The sequence below is a fragment of the Mustelus asterias genome, unplaced genomic scaffold (genome assembly GCF_964213995.1).
Source record: "Mustelus asterias unplaced genomic scaffold, sMusAst1.hap1.1 HAP1_SCAFFOLD_94, whole genome shotgun sequence".
NCBI lineage: Eukaryota > Metazoa > Chordata > Chondrichthyes > Carcharhiniformes > Triakidae > Mustelus > Mustelus asterias.
Window position 1 is genome coordinate 726,437 of NW_027590142.1, and position 21,468 is coordinate 747,904.

Genomic DNA, 21,468 nt, shown 5'->3' on the forward strand with positions numbered 1-21,468 from the left:
TGCAGAATATTGATTAGAATGCGAATCCTACAGCCAGCCAGGTCTTAAATGTACAGACAATGTGGGTGGAGGGAACATTAAACACAGGTTAAAGAGATGTGTATTGTCTCCAGACAGAACAGCTCGTGAAATTCTGCAAGTCCAGGAGGCAAGCTGTGGGGGTTACTGATAATGTGACATAAATCCAACATCCCGGTTTAGGCCGTCCTCATGTGTGCGGAACTTGGCTATCAGTTTCTGCTCAGCGACTCTGCGCTGTCGTGTGTAGTGAAGGCCGCCTTGGAGAACGCTTACCTGAAGATCCAAGGCTGAATGCCCGTGACTGCTGAAGTGCTCCCCCACAGGAAGAGAACAGTCTTGCCTGGTGATTGTTGAGCGGTGTTCATTCATCCGTTGTCGTAGCGTCTGCATGGTTTCCCCAATGTACCATGCCTCGGGACATCCTTTCCTGCAGCGTATCAGGTAGACAACGTTGGCCGAGTTGCAAGAGTAGGTACCGTGTACCTGGTCGATGGTGTTCTCACATGAGATGATGGCATCTGTGTCGATGATCCGGCACGTCTTGCAGAGGTTGCTGTGGCAGGGTTGTGTGGTGTCGTGGTCACTGTTCTCCTGAAGGCTCGGTAGTTTGCTGCGGGACAATGGTCTGTTTGAGGTTGTGCGGTTGTTTGAAGGCAAGAAGTGGGGGTGTGGGGATGGCCTTGGTGAGATGTTCGTCTTCATCAATGACATGTTGAAGGCTCCAGAGGAGATGCCGTAGCTTCTCCGCTCCAGGGAAGTACTGGACGACGAAGGGTACTCTGTCCACCATGTCCCGTGTTTGTCTTTTGAGGAGGTTGGTGCGGTTTCAGGAGAACAGTGACCATGACACCACACAACCCAACTCAATAGCCTAATCCTGCTTTTTCCCTTAACCTTTGATCCCATTCGCCCCAAGTGCTTTATCCAGCCGCCTCTTGAATACATTCAATGTTTTGGCATCAACTACTTCCTGCGGTAATAAATTCGACAGGGTCACTATTCTTTGGGTGAAGAAATGTCTCCTCACCTCCGTCCTAAATGGTCTACCCTGAATCCTCAGACTGTAACCCCCGGTTCTGGACTCCCATCGGGAACATCCTCCCTGTATCTATCGTGTCTAGACCTGTTAGAATTTTATAAGTCTCATTGAGATCCCCCCTCATTCATCTGAACTCCAATGAAAACAATCCTAACCTAGTCAGTCTCTCCTCCTACATCAGTCCTGCGATTCCCTGAATCAGCCTGGTAAACATCCTTTGCTCCCTCAGCTTGACACATTTATTTGTCTGTCGAAAAGGATGGTCTTTTTCCTAATGTTCATAATTAAAGGGCAGCTTTCCCCAGGAGATGGCTGACATTTAAGGGGACAGTACATTAATATAGGACAGAGATATGTCTGGTGTTATATGGTACCCAGATTAGATATATTATTTATGTTTCTGTAATAAAATACATTTATTATTATTTCTTGCATTATAATATAATGCTGTAGCAACGTTATACATTTCCAGTCATAAAGTCATTACAGCACAGAAGGAATCCATTTGGTAACTCGAGTCCATGCTGACTCTCTGTATAACATTCCAGTCCCATTCCCACTCAATATCCCCATTCTCCTGAAAGTTTATTTCCTTCAAGTGCCCATCCACTTTCATTTTGAAATAGAATCCATAGATATGGATGGAGATTTACAACTTTTTGGGAATGAAATAGGAAAGAATCCCGAGGACAGTGAAGCCTCAGTCATCAACTATTTTCAAGAGAGAGATTGATTGGTTTCTAAATATTGAAGATATCAAGGGATATGGGTTTAGTGTGGGGAGAATGATGCTGAGGTAGATGAACGAATTATCTCATTGAATAGTTTAAAAGGCTCGATGGGCCAAATGGCCGACTGCAGCTCCTATTTGTTATGGTCTCTGTGTCCAGGACAGGAAGCAGTGAGCATGGATCTGTCAATCAGCCTCAATCAGCACCTTCAGGAGAATTGGGAGGGTGAATATTAGATACAACAGAGTGAGAATGGAGGGAGAGTGTGTGGGATGGAGATTTACAGCTTTTTGGGGAATGAGAGAGGAAAGAATGTTCGATAGAAACTAGAATTGTCTGTTCTGAATTTCTATCCTGTACTGACACTGATGACTTTCGTAAACTCATTTTACAGGATATTGGAAGAGGAATCACAGACTGAAATCTCAAACGTCACATCTAGATCTGACAGGGTCATATTCCTTGGGAGCTGAATATCATCGGCCTTTGAATCCAGAAGGAGAAATGATTGTCCGGATCTGTTGAATTGAAAAGATTTCAAACATCAGTGTGACTGGAAAAGCACCAACACACTGTCACACCCGAGTGAGAGTGTTCCAGTGCACTGACTGAAGAGCTTTAACCAGTTACACAGCCTGAATAAATATCATATCATTCACAGCAGGGAGAGACTACCCGTGTTCTGTGTGTGGACGAGGCTTCAACTGATTGTCCACCCAAGACAGAGGCAAGGACACCTGCACCATGGAGAAACCATGGAAATGTGCGGACTGTGGGAAGAGGTACAGAGTCCCATCAGAGCTGGAAGCTCATCGGCGCAGCCACACTGGGGAGAGACCATTCACCTGCTCTCAGTGTGGGGAAGGATTCACTCAGTCATTCAGCCTGCAGTCACACCAGCGAGTTCACACTGGGGAGAGGCCATTCACGTGTTCTCAGTGTGGGGAGGGATTCAGTCATTTATCCAGCCTGCGCAAACACCAGCGAGTTCACACTGGGGAGAGACTGTTCACCTGTGCTCAGTGTGGGAAGGGATTCACTTGTTCATCCAACCTGCGGAGACACCAGCCAGTTCACACAGGGGAGAGGCCATTCAGCTGCTCTCAGTGTGGGAAGGGATTCACTCTGTCATCCAGCCTGCGGGCACACAAGCGAGTTCACACTGGGGAGAGACCATTCACCTGCTCTCAGTGTGGGAAGGGATTCACTCTGTCATCCCACCTGCGGAGACACCAGCGAGTTCACACAGGGGAGAGACCGTTCACCTGCTCTCAGTGTGGGAAGGGATTCACTCAGTCATCCCACCTGCAGACACACCAGCGAGTTCACACTGGGGAGAGGCCATTCACCTGCTCTCAATGTGGGGAGGGATTCATTCGGTCATCCCAGCTGCAGATACACCAGCGAGTTCACACTGGGGAGAGGCCATTCACCTGCTCTCAGTGTGGGGAGGGATTCACTCAGTCATCCAGCCTGTGGACACACCAGCGAGTTCACACTGGGGAGAGGCCGTTCACCTGCTCTCAGTGTGGGAAGGGATTCACTCGATTAACCAGCCTGCGGATACACCAGCGAGTTCACACTGGGGAGAGGCCGTTCACCTGCTGTCAGTGTGGGAAGGGATTCAGTGATTCATCCAGCCTGCTGACACATCAGCGAGTTCACACTGGGGAGAGGCCATTTACCTGCTCTCAATGTGGGAAGGGATTCACTCGGTCATCCTGCCTGCAGACACACCAGCAGGTTCACACTGGGGAGAGGCCGTTCAGCTGCTCTGTGTGTGAGAAGAGATTCAGTCTTTCATCCCACCTGCTGAGACACCAACAAGTTCATGAGTGATTGCAGGGGTTGGATTCTGCTGTTATTGTTTCTGCTCTCAATTACATCCAGGACTGCATTTTGTTCATTCTCACAGTTGGTCAATGGGGAGGGTCGGAGGGTTTCTTTCTGCTGGACTGGCGGGTCTCATGACTTTGCCTCCAGTGGGCTGATGCTCTTTGAGTCTTGTTGCGAATACCTGGTTTCGAATTTCACAAGGATCACAGAGTGACAGGGTGTTAGGAAGTTAAGAGTCACTATTTCTGTTTGAAACCCCCCAGATGCCCATCCAATTTCCATTGTAATTGTTTATTGTCTCCACTTCCTCCACCCTCGTAGGCAGCGAGTTCCAGGTCATTACCATTCGCTGCATCAAAATATTTTTCCTCACATCCCTTCCTGCATCTCTGATCCAAAACCATAAATCTGTGTCCCCCTCATCCTTGTCCCTTCAGCTAATGGGAACAGCTTTTCTTTGTCCACCTTGTCTAAACCTGTCAGAATCTTGTCCACCTCTATCAAATCTCCCCTCAACCTCCTTTGCTCCAAGGGGAACAACCCCAGCCTGATATCGACAATAAAGAACAAACTAACAGAATATGTTAATACCTGAAATCAAATGGGAATGTTTAATTTCTGTTTTAAAGATATTGTGAATATATTGTCCTGGACAATAAAGGAATTGGAATAACTCACCTTGGGTCTGGTTGAATGGAATACCTCAATCTAGTATCCACCTACAGTCCAGTGAAAGTCTGGAATGTGTAGCTGGAAATCCCTCCCTAACAGCACTGTGGGTATACTTACACCTCAGGCATTGTAACAGTTCAGGAAGGCAGTGTTGGGGTTGACCATGGCCGAGGCAGCTACATACAGCCACATATTCTGTTATAATTGAAGGACTGCAGATTCAATGTGAGGCATTATGTGACTGGACTATCTTGACCACATTCCTGTGACTGCTCAGTTTCTGCAATCACGAACCATTAAAGCTGCTTAGCAGGGCCCCGACAGAGGACCTGGTGAGAATATTTACTCAGAATGAGCTAAAATTAAACTGGGGTGGCACGTTGGTACAGTGGTTAGCATTGCTGCCTCACAGCGCCAGGAACCCTGGTTTTATTCCCAGCTTGGGTCACTGTCTGTGTAGAGTTTGCACATTCTCCCCGTGTCTGTGTAGGTTTCCTCCAGGTGCTCCAGTTTTCTTCCACAGTACAAAGAAGTACGGGTTAGGTGGATTGGCCATGCTAAATTGCCCCTTTGTGTCAGGGGGTCTTGCGAGGGTAAATGCATGGGGTTATGGGGATAGGGTCGGTGGGATTGTGTTTGGTGCAGACTTGATGGGCTGAATGGCCTCCTTCTGCACTGTAGAGATTCTATGAGATTATTGCAGGACCGGCTGGTGTTCAGCGGCTGAGAAACCTGGAATCTGTAAAAAAGGGGGCTGACTAATCAACAGACGGGGGTAGGTAGCTGACCAAGAAGTTAAGAAGCGTTCTCAGGCATGTTTAAATTATTTCATCATAGATTTGTGATAAGAACTGTGAGGGACTTGTGACCCGGTAGTCGGTGAAGTGACGGTACACTCCAAGTAGCACTGGACTGAAAAGTGGACGTCTAAGAGTGGATTCTAATGGTTATGATCCTACCCAAGCATGGCCAGTGAAAAATTCAGAGCTCGAGTAGGGACTGGACAGATTTCTTACCTGTCTTTTGGAAACTAAGAACAAGGAACTTATCGATAAAATGATTTGAGAATAGAGCCAACATTTTGAGACTGGATGACACTTCATAGGAGCTCTCATGAAGGGTCATCCAGACTTCAAACGTTGGCTCTATTCTCTCCCTACAGATACTGTCAGATCTGCTGGGATTTTCCAGCATTTTCTGTTTTTGTTTTACCTTTATAATAAAAGATTAGGTCTGATTGGAATCCCCACGACCCTCCCGCAAAACAGAGAGAAAGTGGTGGCAAAAGGAGAAAAAGGATAAGGATGATAGAGTCTGGGTTCTGATTCTCGAGCCCATGTAGAATAAACAAAATGAGTGAACCAGTTTATAAAGAACAGAAATTACCCATCCCTAACAAAAACTGATCAAATTAAAATAGGTTGAGAATATAACAAAAAAATTAATAGATGAAGTTTAAAATCAAGTTTCTTTTGTTGTTAGAGAGGGGATTTTTCACAGTAACTTCATTGCAGTGTTAATGTAAGCTTACTTGAGACTAATTATAAACTTTAAGTTTTTTAAAGTTATTTTGTTAGAGGGGTTCAGAATACCTTGAGATTAAAAACTAATAAAGGCTATTGAAACAGGGTGGACTGACTTAGACTAACGTAGAATAAGGACCACAATGTGCCTTATTTATATTATACAAAGGTACTGTCTGCATAGAGACACATATAACCACTGGTAGAGAATTTAAACATGTATTTCAGATTTAAATATGTACTTTTTGTACTGAAATGTATACCTTGGCCAAACTGCAGACTGCCCTAAAGCATAATGGGATAAAAGCTGAGTGAGACAGTCCACGTTCTGTCAGAACAGTGAACAGTGAAGCCACAGAGCACAGTTTTTATCAGTATGAGTTATAAGGGATGGCTCAGCAGACAGTGGAAAGGAACTTTTGAACCCTATAACCTTTGTAATAGAAGTTGCTGAGAGTCAGTTAGAAAGCAACCTTTGAACCCTATGGACCTACGTAAGTGAAAGTTGCAAAGTAACAGTGGGCAGGAACTTCCAGATTCTGCAGACCAATGAATTCCCATTCTTCCAGAAGATCGGATGTTATTGGCCAAGGTAAATATTGTGCACGAACATGATTGGAGCATCCAGTTAGGATGACAGAGTGGGTGGGTGAAATGAACTTTCAAAATAGTATAACTACACGGCCAATGTATTGTAACTTTAGAAAGGAGTTGGACTGCCCAGCTGCCTTTCTCCCAGCGCGTGTTGGTCAATAAAGAATGTCTTTAACCAGTATACTGTCTTTTGCAAATCTTTGTATTAACTGGGTTCAGCTCAATACTTCGCCTCCGAGAAAAACCCCCATCACATGTAAAGTGAAGTAATTGTGTGCCAAGTTTTTTCTGCTCACTCCCGACCCCTTTAGGTTCTGTAGAAAAGTTAACCCTTTCAGCAGACAGTTTATTTCTTTGTAAATCACCTGGAAACTCATGTGTCTATTTTAGTTTTTGATTGAGGATTTATGGGAACCAGTTAAATGTGGAAATTTTAAGCGGAGCCTGGAGGAATTTGGAAGAACTGTGAGAATTTTATATTGTTGTCACCTCAACCCCAGATAAAGAACAAAGATTTTGCAGCTGGCAACATGTTTGGGATTTTAAATCAACAAAGACTAGATGTTTCCTATAAAATCAGGCCTTGGAAGTTGGCTAAAAAAAGGTTAAGTTACAATGAAGGGGAATGAAGGATCTTGTGTCTTATTTTAATCAAGGAGTTGTGAGCTTAGACCATAAGACATAGGAGCAGAAATAGGCCACCAGACCCATCGAGTCTTCTCCGCTATTCAATCATGGCTGATATTTTTCTCATCCCCATTCTCCTACCTTTTCCCCATAACCCCTGAATAATCCCCTTAATAATCAAGAACCTATCTATCTCTGTCTTACAGACACTCAATGAACTGACCTCCACAGCCTTCTGCGGCAAAGAGTTCCACAGATTCACCACTCTCTGGCTGAAGAAATTCCTCCTCATCTCTGTTTTAAAGGATCATCCCTTTAGCCTGAGGTTGTACCCTCTGGTTCTAGTTTTTCCTACCAGTGGAAACATCCTCTCCACGTCCACTCTATCCAGGCCTCGCAGTATCCTGTAAGTTTTAATAAGGTACCCCCTCATCCTTCTAAACTCCAATGAGTACAGGCCCAGAGCCCTCAACCGTTCCTCATACGACCAGCTCTTCATTCCAGGGATCATTCTTGTGAACCTTCTCCGGACCCTTTCTAAGACCAGAATATCCTTCCTTAGATGTGCGGCCCAAAACTGCTCCGAATACTCCAAATGTGTCTGACCAGAGCCTCATACTGTCTCAGGAGTATATCCCTGCTGTTGTATTCTAGCCCTCTTGACATGAATGATAACATTGCATTTGCCTTCCTAACTGCCAACTAAACCTGCACATTAGCCTTAAGAGAATCTTGATCAATGACTCCCAAGTCCCTTTGTGCTTCTGATTTCCAAAGCATTTCCCCATTTAGGAAATAGTCTATGCCTCCATTCCTCCTACCCAAGTGCATAATCTCACACTTTTCCACATTGTACTCCATCTGCCACTTCTTTGCCCACTCTCCTGGCCCATCAAAGTCCTTCTGCAGCCCCCCTGCTCCTTCAATACTACCTGTCCCTCTACATATCTTTGTATCATCTGCAAACTTAGCAACAGTGCCTTCAGTTCCTTCTTCCAAATCATTAATGTATATTGTGAAACGTTTGTAGTGCTCTGTCACTTTAAGAAGCTATCACTGCGAGAGAGAATGCTGAGGATTCATTTGAAATTTACGAGCTGTGAGAATCTGTGTGTTTTGTTTGTTTTATGTGGATGTTTGTCGATGTGTTTTATCATTGTTTTGGGCTACATTTGTTAAGGTTTATCTTTCTGGAGAATTAACCTTCTCTTGAGTCTTTAATTAAAGGCATTTCTGGAAGTTTAGAAACAGGACCACAAGAACGCTTCAGGAATTAATTTCAGTTATTGTTGTAAAGCACATGCTAAGTTTCTCTGTTTGTGTGGATGATATTTGTGGGTTGAATGCTTCAAGCTTTGAGGTTTTCTGTCTGTGATTTAAATCAAACAGATTTAAATAAAGGACGTGTAATTAATGAAGCTTTTTTTCACAAAAGTTGTGAACCTAGAACCACATTCACTGGCCAGAGACATGATTCCAGGATACTGTGCTAAACTTGTGGGAATTTTAATCCGGATTCAAACTCACACATGTGAGTATGAGAGAGTTTTAATTTTAATGGTTATTTAAAATTTGGGACATGTGAAATAATTCTGACCATTCCTGTGTTCATTGAATCATAGAATCCCTCCAGTGCAGAAGGGACCATTCGGCCCATCAAGTCTGCACCGAGTCTCTAACAGAGCACCTTACCCAGGCCCTCTCTCCCTGTAACTTACACATTTACCATGGCTAACCTATCTAATCTGCACATCTTGGGACACTAAGAGGGAAATTAGCATTGCAAATCCACCTAACCCGCACATCTTTGGTCTGTTGGAGGAAACCGGAGCACCCGGAGGAAACCCACGCAAACATGGGGAGAACATGGAAAGTCCACATGGACACTCACCCAAGGCTGGAATTAAATGGGTCCCTGGCGCTGTGAGGCAGCTGCGCTGACCACTGTGCCACCATGCCACCCTATAGTTGAGGCCAAAACATTATCTGATTCAAGAAGATATGAAATATAGCTCTTGGGGCTAAAGGAATCAAGGGATATGGAAGGAAAGTGGGAATCAGGAAATTGAATTCAATGATCAGCCATGATCAAGATGAATGGTGGAGCAGGCTCAAAGGGCTGAATGGCCTACTCCTGCTTCTAGTTTCTATGTATCTCTACACTGGGGCAGCATTCCATCCAGTGGCACAGTGGTTCGCACTGCTGCCTCAAAAAAACAAATACAACAATGGCTTTGGCATCTGCTACAATGTGACTGACAGTTTGACAACGGAGTCAAGGGCATCAGAAGCAAAAGATACCCTGGGAGGTGGAGAAGAATGTGACGGAGATTACGAGCGGGTCCTTGATAGGTTTTCTAAAGAGATTCAGAAAGGAAATAGCGAGTTGGAAAAAGTCCAGAATAAATTAATTTACAGTTACATTGGAAACCTGTTGCCTCACAGCTGAGTACAAAATATAAAGAGTTGAGGGAACTGGTGGATAAGCTGCAGAATGGAGCTGATTGCTGGCAGGAGAGCACGTCTGACCTGGACAATCAGTTACATTGGGAACAGGGGGCAGATGATAGGGTGAGTGGAGCTCAGAAAAATCTACTGCTGTTCGGCCAAACTCTGGAACAAGATATCAATTTACAGTCAGAAAATATCAGATCAAGTGAAGAGTTAGAAAATGCCGTGGGGACTTTGAGGAAGTTAATTCAGCCACAAAGTGACACCTCCCCTGAAGCAGACCACTCCCTGTGTTTAGCTGAAATCAAACAACCTGAGACACAATTCAGTCACCAGCGAGCAGATGTAGTTGTTTTCTCCAAAAAAAGAATCACTGAAAGCACTCCCTCCCTCTCCTCTGCCTCTCCTGTGTGATAAGGGAATGCAGGTGTGTGAGGTTAGCCATGACCTTTGCACCGTCATGATCCACAACGCTTACTCCAAGTTGGTTTGCCCAGTTGAAGGAATACCGTACATTTGAGTCATAATTGTTGAAGCAGGGTGTTTGCAAGCATCACAGATTCGAAGAATTAGTTTGGAAAGGGAATAAAAATTAATTTAATTTGAACTGCCGTGTGTTTCTGTTTGAAATAAACTCAGACTGTACTAAAATGTGAAAGGAATGTATTTGGGTTTGAAATTAAGTTGTTGAAGGTTAGAATTGTGAAGGACAATTTGCTCCCAAAACACAAAGATAAGGCTGCAGTTTGGCAGCAATCCAATTTCAACTTTCCAAAACATCTGAGTTTAAATTGTTGAGATTCGGTTAACAACACATTTCACAAAGTATTTCTTTCGACTTTGATTAAGTAGCAACTATTGAAAATTGAAATTGGTGTTCAAAAAAGGATCGATAAAAGAGATGAAATTTGAACAAAATTGAAGACAATGACATGAGAGAAGTTTTTAAAATTATGTAAGTTGATGCAATTGCCAAGTTTCCTCTGCCCACTCCCCGCCTCTCTCGGTTTTCAGCAGACAGTTGATTTTTACAAATCTCCACACAGCCTTTGTTTTTTAATATGATTGGACATATTAACTCACTGGGATCTTGGCCAGAGCCAGATGGATTGTTTGTGTTTTTTTAAACAGGTGATGATGTTTTCCAGCTCTGAGTGAAGTCAACAGTTTTCATAGAAATCATAGAAACCCTACAGTGCAGAAGGAGGCCATTCGGCCCATCGAGTCTGCACCGACCACAATCCCACCCAGGCCCTACCCCCACATATTTACCCGCTAATCCCTCTAACCTACGCATCCCAGGACTCTAAGGGGCAATTTTTTTTAACCTGGCCAATCAACCTAACCCGCACATCTTTGGACTGTGGGAGGAAACCGGAGCACCCGGAGGAAACCCACGCAGACACGAGGAGAATGTGCAAACTCCACACAGACAGTGACCCGAGCCGGGAATCGAACCCGGGACCCTGGAGCTGTGAAGCAGCAGTGCTAACCACTGTGCTACCGTGCCGCCTGAGAATTAAAGCAGAGAATAAAAGACTTTACCTTTCAGAAAGCCAACAAGCCTGCTTTTGAGATTGGAATTGATAAATATCTGACATGAGTTGCTATTTCAAGCATTTAAAAAGGAAATTACCTGGTGTTTAAGGGAAAGAACAAAGTTGATAATGCCTGGAATCAAACAGAAATGTTTGCTTTCTGTTATAAGATATTATAAGAATATTTAATGATTTATTTAACTCTAAAGATTCTCTCGAACTCCTGAAAGTGTAGTTTAAAGGAATCCATACATTTGGGTGTTTATGAAGATTTGAGTGAAAGGGAAGTCTCGATGAGATGAATGAGGTGACAGTTTTCTCTTGGAGATACTTGTTTCTTGTCTATGAATTATTTGAGAGAACTGAATTTGATAATCTGGCCTCCATCTGACACATTGGGACTGTACAGGAGGAAACAAGCAAAGACATAAACCTGACTTTGGATTTTCTTCTGAAGATTCTGACAGAATTATTGAATGGTGCTTCCTTTGTAAGACAGTGGCATCCAGGATGATGAAACTAATTGGTAAAATACACAGCACAATCCCAAAAGACCTGATGAACCTTCCACAAATGCAAAACAATGATTTGTGGGAGAGGGCAGAGAGATGCCAACAAGCAGGACAAAAGAACGCACTCTGGTTTAAAAGAAAATGAGTGACAACATTTAACAGGGAGGGAAATGAGTGAAGATGGCTTATGAAGGTGAGATTCCAACAGAGAATTAAAGAAGGAATTGGAACACCGATGTGAGATTGCAGAAGTGGTTTGTAAATTGGGAATTAACTAACATCCGAGAGTACACGGTGCAGCTGCACTGAAAAATGAAGGGCAGTCTGGTGTCACAGTGGTTAGCACTACTCCCTTACAGCGCCAAGGACCCAATTCCAGCCTCGGATGACTGCCTGTATAGAGTTTGCACATTCTCCTTGTGTCTGCGTGGGTTTCCTTTAGGTGCTCCGGTTTCTTGCCTTCATCCAAAGATGTGCGGGTTATGTTGATTGGCCATAGTAAATTGTGCCTTATTGCCAGCTGGACTAGCAGGGTAAATAAGTGGGGTTATGGGGATATGGCCTGGATGGGATTGTGGTCTGTGCAGACTCGATGGGCCACCTTCTGCACTGTAATGATTCTATGATTAAATGGGACTTTCTCAGCTACTTGACTAAATGACATGAAATGGTTAATATGGTCTGAAGAGTAAGAAATCACTTTGAAATGATAAAGGCACTGACACATACTCCATACAGAAACTGACTGTGAGAACAAATTAAATGGAATTTTCGATTAGGTCAAATGAAGGGGAGGGAGAAATAATACATAATCAGAATTAATTACAAGATGGATACAGGTGAAGGGACAGCTTGAGAATGTTTTTAAGTCTATGCAATTTGTATAGTAATTATATGTTATCACTGCTTTTATATCCAATTATACCGCTTCAATTATATCTAAAAATTAGTTATGAGAAGAAAATTGTAAAGGGAAAGGAAATTGGCTACCTTGGACAAGGCCAATGAACAAAAGGAGGAAATGCCAGAGTGAATGAATAGATTCAGTAAAAGGGGTGATAGATGTAACACCCCTGCATTCGAGTAAAATCACATGTTAATCAAATGCTCCACATCAAGGTTCTAATATCAGCAATGTTGTTTACTTGTTTGAGGAACAAACAGTTTCTAGATTACAGACAAACATTGGGTGAAGTTTTAATGATAAACCTATATCGGCAAGATAGGAATTTTAGAACAATGTTTTGTGTTCTGAGTAACAGTACAGCATTGATATCTGTACTGCAGCTGAGAGCTGTGTCAGAATGCTCAGTGGGATTGGTGAGTGAACTTGGGCTTTGCAGCTTGGACTCTGGTTGTGGAGGTACTGAGTGCCCCGGGGCAGGATTTTGGGAAATCGCCTTTGGATCAGGAACCTGAGGAAAATTCATATTTCTACAGGGGTGGCCACCCATTTGAAGTGATAAAAGTCGCTTGTGTAGTTCATCATTGTACCTTTTTAAAAAATAAATTTCAACTCATTTGCTATTTCAAAGGCTTTTCTTGAAGGTTAAGTCCCTTTCAAATTAAAGCATTCAGAGCGTCAATATGGAACTGAGTTACCATGCTGTTGTAACCAAATCAAATTGAGTCTAAACATTAATAGTATATCCCTTTGAAACTGACAGAAGAGCTCTATTAAAGTTCAAAAAAGATTCACAAGGATGTTAGCAGAGCTGTGTGTGTTTAAGTCACAGGATAGATTGAACAGGCTGGGGATAATTTCTCCAGGAAAGAGAAGGCTGAAGACTGACCTGATAGGGACTTTAATGGGTGTGATAGGGTTGATATCATCAAGTTATCACTGTGATTACAGGGTAGAAATCCAGAACTGACAAATCTCGTTCTCACAGAAAATCCTTCTTCATCTCAAATTATAAATCTCTGTCCCCACACATTCCCTCCTTCCTAAAGTAAAGTTTATTTATTAGTCAAAAGCAAGGTTTACATTAAGACTGCAATGAAGTTACTGTGAAATTCCCCGAGTCGCCACATTCCAGTGCCTGTTGGGGTCAATGCACCTACCAGCATGTCTTTCAAACTGTGGGAGGAAAGCGGAGTAACGGGGGAAATCCACACAGACCTATTGATTGTAACATTAAGTCATCCTACTATGCTACTCTTGCCTTTTCTCCAATTTTCCTCCCCTGAAGGTGCTGACTCTCGACTTCAGTCTCATACTCACCGATTGCCCTCCCCAATATGTCACCCAGTTCTCTAAATCATTCCACCTAAAGTTAACAACCTGTTTTGCGATAAGGTGACGTTTCAATCCAATCCAGTGATACCCCATGTGTACTTTGTAAAAGGGCGGGGTCACTGCGCCCCACTTTCCATTCCAGTCCCAGGGTTTTGGAGACTGCGGTCCGGATGCGTAATGGCGGCTGCACCTCCCACACTCCATCGCGCTGCAGAAAATGCCCTATCCGTCGCGCGGTGGGCGGCCCGGGACTGCGCATGTCCAAGGGAGAGGAGAAGCTACGCATGTGCGGAGGAGAGCCCGCCCCCTGGCCTTCATGTTGAGGTGTTGGCCAATGGAAAAAGCTGGAGGACCGGAAGGACTCTGCTCCTCCAGCCAATCAGCGCGCGGGCTTTGTGTGAATGAAGATGGAGTTTCAGAAACACTAAAACTCCCTCCTGTGAGTAAAACACTTTATTTTCTCCCCCTTTCTATTTATTTTCTCATTCTGGGGGAAACTGGGGACTTGCAGCAAATGAAGGGACAGGAAGTGAATCCAGTCTGTACATTCCACACATTGTTAGTCCAGTCAGATAGACATATATCTGTCTGGCCGCCTGCATGGAGATTTCCAGCTCTCTGTGTCCAGGACAGGAAGCAGTGAGCATGGATCTGTCAATCAGCCTCAATCAGCACCTTCAGGAGAATTGGGAGGGTGAATATTAGATACAGCAGAGTGAGAATGGAGGGAGAGTGAGATTCACAGGTTTTGGGGAATGAGAGAGGAAAGAATGTTCCCTAGAAACTAGAATTGTCTGTTCTGAATTTCTAATCTGCACTGATAGTGATGACTTTTGTAAATTCATTTTACAGGATGTCAAAGTGAGGATTTACAGACGGAAGTCAAGTCAAAGATCAGGCAGAGCCAACAATTCATTGGGACCCGAATATCATTGGCCTTTGAATCGAGAAGGAGAAATCTTTCTCTGTTCTGTTTGTTTCAGAAGTTTTTCTTTAACATAAATGTGACTGGAAAAGGACCAAGACACAGAGACACCCGAGTGAGAGTGTTCCAGTGCACTGAGTGTGGAAAGAGCTTCAACCAGTCACACAGCTTGAAAATACATCGCAGCATTCACAGCGGGGAGAGACTGTACCCGTGTTCTGTGTGAAATTTAACTGATTGTTTAACCTGGAGATTCACAAGGACACTCGAACCATGGAGAAACCGTGGAAATGTGGGGACTGTGGGAAAGGATTTATATCTCCATCTCAGCTGGAAATACACTGGCGCAGTCATACTGGGGAGAGACCATTCACCTGCTCTGTTTGTGGAAAGGGATTTGCTCAGTTAATTGTTCTGCAGAGACACCAGCGAGTGCACACTGGGGAGAGGCCGTTCACATGCTCTGCGTGTGGTAAGGGATTCACTCAGTTATCCAATCTGTGGAGACACCAGCAATTTCACACTGGGGAGAGACCTTTCACCTGCTCTGTGTGTGGGAAGGGATTCACTCAGTTAATTGATTTGCAGAGCCACCAGCGAGTTCACACTGGGGAGAGGCCATTCACTTGCTGTGTGTGTGGGAAAGGATTCAGTGCGTCATCAAGCCTGCGGAGACACCAGCGTGTTCACAGTGCGGGAAGGCCATTCACCTGTGCTCAGTGTGGGAAGGGATTCACTCAGTTAATTGATCTGCAGAGCCATCAGCGAGTTCACACTGGGGAGAGGACATTCACCTGCTCTCAGTGTGGGAAGGGATTCATTCAGTTGCCCTGCCTGTTGAAACACAATGTCACTCACACCCAGGAGAGACCCTTTAAATGCTCTGACTGTGGGAGGGATTTCAAAAGCTCTCGGGAACTGTTGGTGCACCAGCGAATTCACACTGAGGAGAGACCATTCAGCTGCTATCACTGCACAAAGACATTTAAAAGGTCATCCCACTTGCTGGAACACCAGCGGACTCACACTGGGGAGAAACCATTCAGTTGCTCTCAGTGTGGGAAGGGATTTAGTTCATCATCCAACCTGCAGAAACACCAGCGAGTTCACACAGGGGAGAGACCATTCACCTGCACTGTGTGTGGGAAGGGATTCACTCAGTCATCCCAACTGCAGACACACCAGCGAGTTCACACGGGGGAGAGACCATTCACCTGCGCTGTGTGTGGGAAGGGATTCACTCAGTCATCCCATCTGCAGACACACCAACAAGTTCATCAGTCTTGCAGTCATGCAGAACAGAAGAGGACCTTCGTCCCATTGAATCTGCACTGACAAAACTGTACTAAATTGACACTAATCCCACTTTCCAGCACTTGGGCCATATATTTTGACATTTCAAGTGCTCATCCATGTGCTTTTAAAAAGCTGTGGAGTTTCCTGCTAGGAAACTCCCAGACAGTGTATTCCAGACTCCCACCATCTTCGGAGTGAAAACATTTTTCCTCAAATCCCCTCTAAACCTCCTGCCCCTCACCTTAAAATGATGCCCCCATGTTACTGACCCTTCAACAAAGGAGAACAGGTGCTTCCTATCCACCCTGTCCATACCTCTCATAATCTTATACATTTCAATCAGGTCCCCCCCTCAGTCTCCTCTGCTCTAAAGAAAACAATCTGAGCCTATCGAGACTCTCCTTATAACTCAACTGCTCCATCCCAGGCAACATCCTGGTGAATCTCCTCTCCACCCCCTCGAGAGCAATCACATCCTTCCTGTAGTGAGGTGACCGGAACTGCACACAATATGAGTGAAAACTGGTCAAGCAGGGCTGTGTCATCACACCAACGCAATAAATGCTGGCAATACCCATAAAAAAATAAGTACTAAGTCTTAATTGAGTTGCAATTAATGAATCAATAATGAATCAGTAGTTATTGTAAAAGATTGAGTTTTATTTGCTGTAAGAGTTTAATTGCTGTGTATGTAAAGTTTTGCAATGAAGATAAACGTACTGACGAGAGAGACCTTCAAGATCAGATTAGCCTCAACATTTGAAACTGTGTGAATAAGGGGATTGTATAGAATCAGATAAAGGGACAGTATGAACCAGTTCTACTGTATTCCTGTCTAAGATACTGAGAGAAAGTGGTGTCAGTAATTGAGGATCCAATTCAATTAATCTGGTGGCCAAATTGGCCAATTGTCATGTTACAACAGGCCCAACCCTGACGTGAGGTAATTGTCACCTTGTGGATAAAAGTAGAGGTTCCGAAGGTCTTCCTTGCGAGCCAAATACTGAAAACTCCCGAGGCTGAGTTCCAAGGAAATTACTGTCAAAGAAGGAGCCAGAGAGGGTTACGCTTCTACGGACTGATCACCCACATGAAGCTGTAAAAGTCAATGTTTTAAAGTTGTTCAATGAACCTTTTTCATTGAATAAACTTTTTAAATTTACTATCCAGAGAATTCTGCCTTTGCCTTATTAGGTTAAAGTCTTGTCTGAACCAAAGTGAATTTATTCAGTGGTAAGTTGGGAGTGGCTGAAATCAACTCAGTTCCAGATAACAAGATCAGAGAACAGAAATCTTCAATTTCAACACTTGCATTTCTATAGCGCCTTTCACAACCACAGGATGTCCCAAAATGCTTTCCAGCCAATGAAATACTTTTAAAGTGTAATCCCTGTTGTAATGTAGGAAATGCCGCAGCCAATTTACACACAGCAAGATCCCACAAACAGCAATGTGATAATGAGCAGATGATGTGATGTTGATTGAGGGATAAATATTGACCGGGACACCGGGGATAATTCCCCTGCTCTTCTTCCAAATAGTGGCTGTGGGATCTTTTACATCCACCTGAGGGGCTGACAGGGCCTCAGTTTAACATCTTATTTGAAAGAAGGCTGTTCTGACAGTGTAGCACTCCCTCAGTGCAGCGCTCCCTCAGTGCAGTACTCCCTCAGTGCAGTGCTCCCACAGTGCGGCGCTCCCTCAGTGCGGCGCTCCCTCTGTGCGGCGCTCCCTCTGTGCGGCGCTCCCTCTGTGCGGCGCTCCCTCTGTGCGGCGCTCCCTCTGTGCGGCGCCCCCTCAGTGCGGCGCCCCCTCAGTGCGGCGCTCCCTCAGTGCGGCGCTCCCTCAGTGAGGCGCCCCCTCAGTGTGGCGCTCCCTCAGTGCGGCGCCCCTTCAGTGCCGCGCTCCCTCAGTCCTGGATGAGGAATGTTGGATTTGATTTTTGCCTCAGGTCCCTGGACTGGGATTTGAACCTAGAACCTTCTGACTCAGAGGTGAGAATGGTACCCACTGAACCACGGCTGACATTATAGACAACACGAAGTTAGAAAGGGAAAGTTACCCTTTAAAAACCCCCAGCCTTTGCCTCCAGTGTCTAAATCTAATAATAACAACTTCAGTATAAATAACATGGATTTGATGACAAATGTTGAAGTGTTGGTTTAGAGCCACAAGTTTCAACTTCCCATTTGAGCCTCGGGCACCATTCTGTCTCCCGACTTCTCGTGTCAATGACAGCCAGGCGGTGGAGCTAAGGGCTGAATTTAGCTGAGAATGACAGGGCCTGTGCCCCATTTGAGAAACTGCCATGAGCATCGCACCAATACAGAGTCAGGAAGGGGCTGGAGGACTGACTGGGCCTCCAACCAATTGTTATATCAGTCACTCAGAGCTAAAGAGAAACCTGTCTCTTTAAATACACATACAGGGAAGAGGCTGCAATGAAATCTGTCCCTTTTAACCTGCACAAAAGCAGGAGTCTGAGATTGACAGGAGTCCATTCAGCCCATCATACCCATGCTATCTCTTTGAAAGGACTGATTCATCCAACTGCTCTGTTCTTTCCCCACAGCCCTGCAAATTCTTCCCTTTCAAGTCTTTACCCTTTGGAAAGATTCTATTGAATCTGCTTTCAGGCAGATCAGAACAACTCGCTGTGTCAAAAAATAAAATAAAATCTCATCTCCCCCTCTGGCTCCTTTGCCAACTACCTTAGAGGGACTCACTTTCTGTTAAAGAGCCTGCCAACCCCTCTCACCCACTTTCCCTAAAGTGCATCAATCTCATTTGACAAAGGCATTTGACAAAGTCCCACATGGCAGGTTGGTTAAGAAGGTTAAGGTTCATGGGATACAAGGAGAACTGGCTTGGCCATAGGAGACAGAGGGTAGTGGTCGAAGGGTCTTTTTCCGGCTGGAGGTCTGTGACCAGTGGTGTTCCGCAGGGCTCTGTACTGGGACCTCTGCTATTTGTGATATATGTAAATGATTTGGAAGAAGGTGTAACTGGTGTAATCAGCAAGTTTGCAGATGACACGAAGATGGCTGGACTTGCGGATAGCGAAGAGCATTGTCGGGCAATACAGCAGGATATAAATAGGCTGGAAAATTGGGCGGAGAGGTGGCAGATGGAGTTTAATCCGGATAAATGCGAAGTGATGCATTTTGGAAGAAATAATGTAGGGAGGAGTTATACAATAAATGGCAGAGTCATCAGGAGTATAGAAACACAGAGGGACCTAGGTGTGCAAGTCCACAAATCCTTGAAGGTGGCAACACAGGTGGAGAAGGTGGTGAAGAAGGCATATGGTATGCTTGCCTTTATAGGACGGGGTATAGAGTATAAAAGCTGGAGTCTGATGATGCAGCTGTATAGAACGCTGGTTAGGCCACATTTGGAGTACTGCGTCCAGTTCTGGTCGCCGCACTACCAGAAGGACGTGGAGGCGTTAGAGAGAGTGCAGAGAAGGTTTACCAGGATGTTGCCTGGTATGGAGGGTCTTAGCTATGAGGAGAGACGGAGAATGAGGGGAGATCTAATAGAGGTATACAAGATTATGAAGGGTATAGATAGGATGAACAGTGGGAAGCTTTTTCCCAGGTCGGAGGTGACGATCACGAGGGGTCACGGGCTCAAGCTGAGAGGGGCGAAGTATAACTCAGATATCAGAGGGACATTTTTTACACAGAGGGTGGTGGGGGCCTGGAATGCGCTGCCAAGTAGGGTGGTGGAGGCAGGTACGCTGACATCGTTTAAGACTTACCTGGATAGTCACATGAGCAGCCTGGGAATGGAGGGATACAAACGATTGGTCTAGTTGGACCAAGGAGCGGCACAGGCTTGGAGGGCCGAAGGGCCTGTTTCCTGTGCTGTACTGTTCTTTGTTCATCAGGAAAAATCCAGATCAATCAAATATTTTACTGATAAAAGTTTATTAATGAAACAGAACATGGTTAAAACAAACCGAAAATGACTTGAGGATCAAAGACAACCAGAGTAAAAGGATGTTCACAATGTTCTGGACACAAATAGTTTCTCTTTAATTCATCTGCAGCCTGTTCCCTGCCCTCTTTGTGGAACACCTCCGCTCAGTCCACAAGCATGACCCTGACCTTCCGCTTGCTTGCCATTAGAATTCACCACCTTGCTCTCACACTCACATTTCTGTCCTTGGCCTGCTGCAATGTTCCGGAGAAGCCCAACACAAGCTGGACAAACAGCCCCTCATCTTCCGATGAGGCACTTTACAGCCTTCTGGACTCAACATTGAGTTCAACAACTTCACCCCCTGAACTCTCTCCTCCATTTTGATTTGTTTCTTTTTGTTGAGTGCCAGTCTGTATCTTGTCTTCATGGTTTTTTTTGCTTCCAGACAGAGCTGTCCTTTATTCTGCCATTAACACTTATTTTGGACCAATGATTTGTTTCTTTTGTACAACCTTCCCCTCTCCATTTCATCTTGCCCGCACTCTCACCAATCCCTGACTTTCCATTTTGCTCTGACCATTATTCGGTGACTAATTCGAATTCTTTCCAACATTCCAGTTTAATGTGACAAGAAGAACAGGAGTCAACCCTTAATTCTCTTAACAACCTTCCTTTCTTGAACATTTTAGGTGCCAACTCAAACTTAAAAGGTTGCAACACTTCAGCTCTCGACTGAACATTAATTATTTAACTGAAAATAGACGCTACCCGTAAACACGAAGTCCGTTCCTAATGTGGAATCTGTCCTTTTGGTCCCGTATTGTCTGGAGACAATACACATCTCTTTAACCTGTGCTTAATGCTCCTCCACTCACATTGTCTGTATCTTTAAGATCTGGTTGGCTGTAGGGATTCGCATTCTAATCAGTATTCTGTAACTTGATTTTGTGTCTCTGTGCCCTGTTTGAGAGCACATTTCCACTCCATCTGACGAAGGAGCAGCGCTCCGAAAGCTAATGGTATTTGCTACCAAATAAACCTGTTGGACTTTAACCTGGTGTTGTTAAAACTCTTACTGTGTTTACCCCAGTCCAACGCCGGCATCTCCACATCATGACTTTTGGTCCCTGACAATGTTCTTCAGGGCACGTCGTCTTCTTCTGGTGGTTGATCTCTCGGGTTATCACTGCAGACAAAGAGCTGCACGTCTTTTATCGACAAATTGTTTCAACTTTCCAGACGATTCGATGGCACCCAGCCAATGGTGTAACCAGAAACTGATCACGTGGCATACACAGCCAGCGAAATTACTTGTAAATGACACCATTATGTTTGGTTTGATCGCGTGTAGCTCACATCTCTTCCATAAAACTTGGTGCCATCATGTCTACCTCAAAGTAAACAACTTCCCACATTTGAGGTCTCTCATGGCAGACTGGTGCAGAACAAAGAACAAAGAACAATACAGCACAGGAACAGGCCCTTTGGCCCTCCCAGCCCGTGCCGCTCCCTGGTCCAAACTAGACCATTCTTTTGT

The 21,468-nt window shown here is 44.6% G+C and overlaps 1 protein-coding gene across 1 annotated transcript in view; it reads left to right on the forward strand.

Annotated features, from left to right (window-relative positions):
- Window positions 1-21,468, forward strand: part of LOC144484141 (uncharacterized) — a 33,113-nt gene that overhangs the window by 4,893 nt on the left and 6,752 nt on the right. The window contains exons 3-5 of the mRNA XM_078202681.1: window positions 2,186-3,551; window positions 15,074-15,532; window positions 15,701-15,896. Of these exons, the coding sequence (XP_078058807.1) occupies window positions 2,536-3,551; window positions 15,074-15,532; window positions 15,701-15,896 (1,671 nt within the window). The 5' untranslated portion in view covers window positions 2,186-2,535. The remainder of the gene's footprint in view (window positions 1-2,185; window positions 3,552-15,073; window positions 15,533-15,700; window positions 15,897-21,468) is intronic.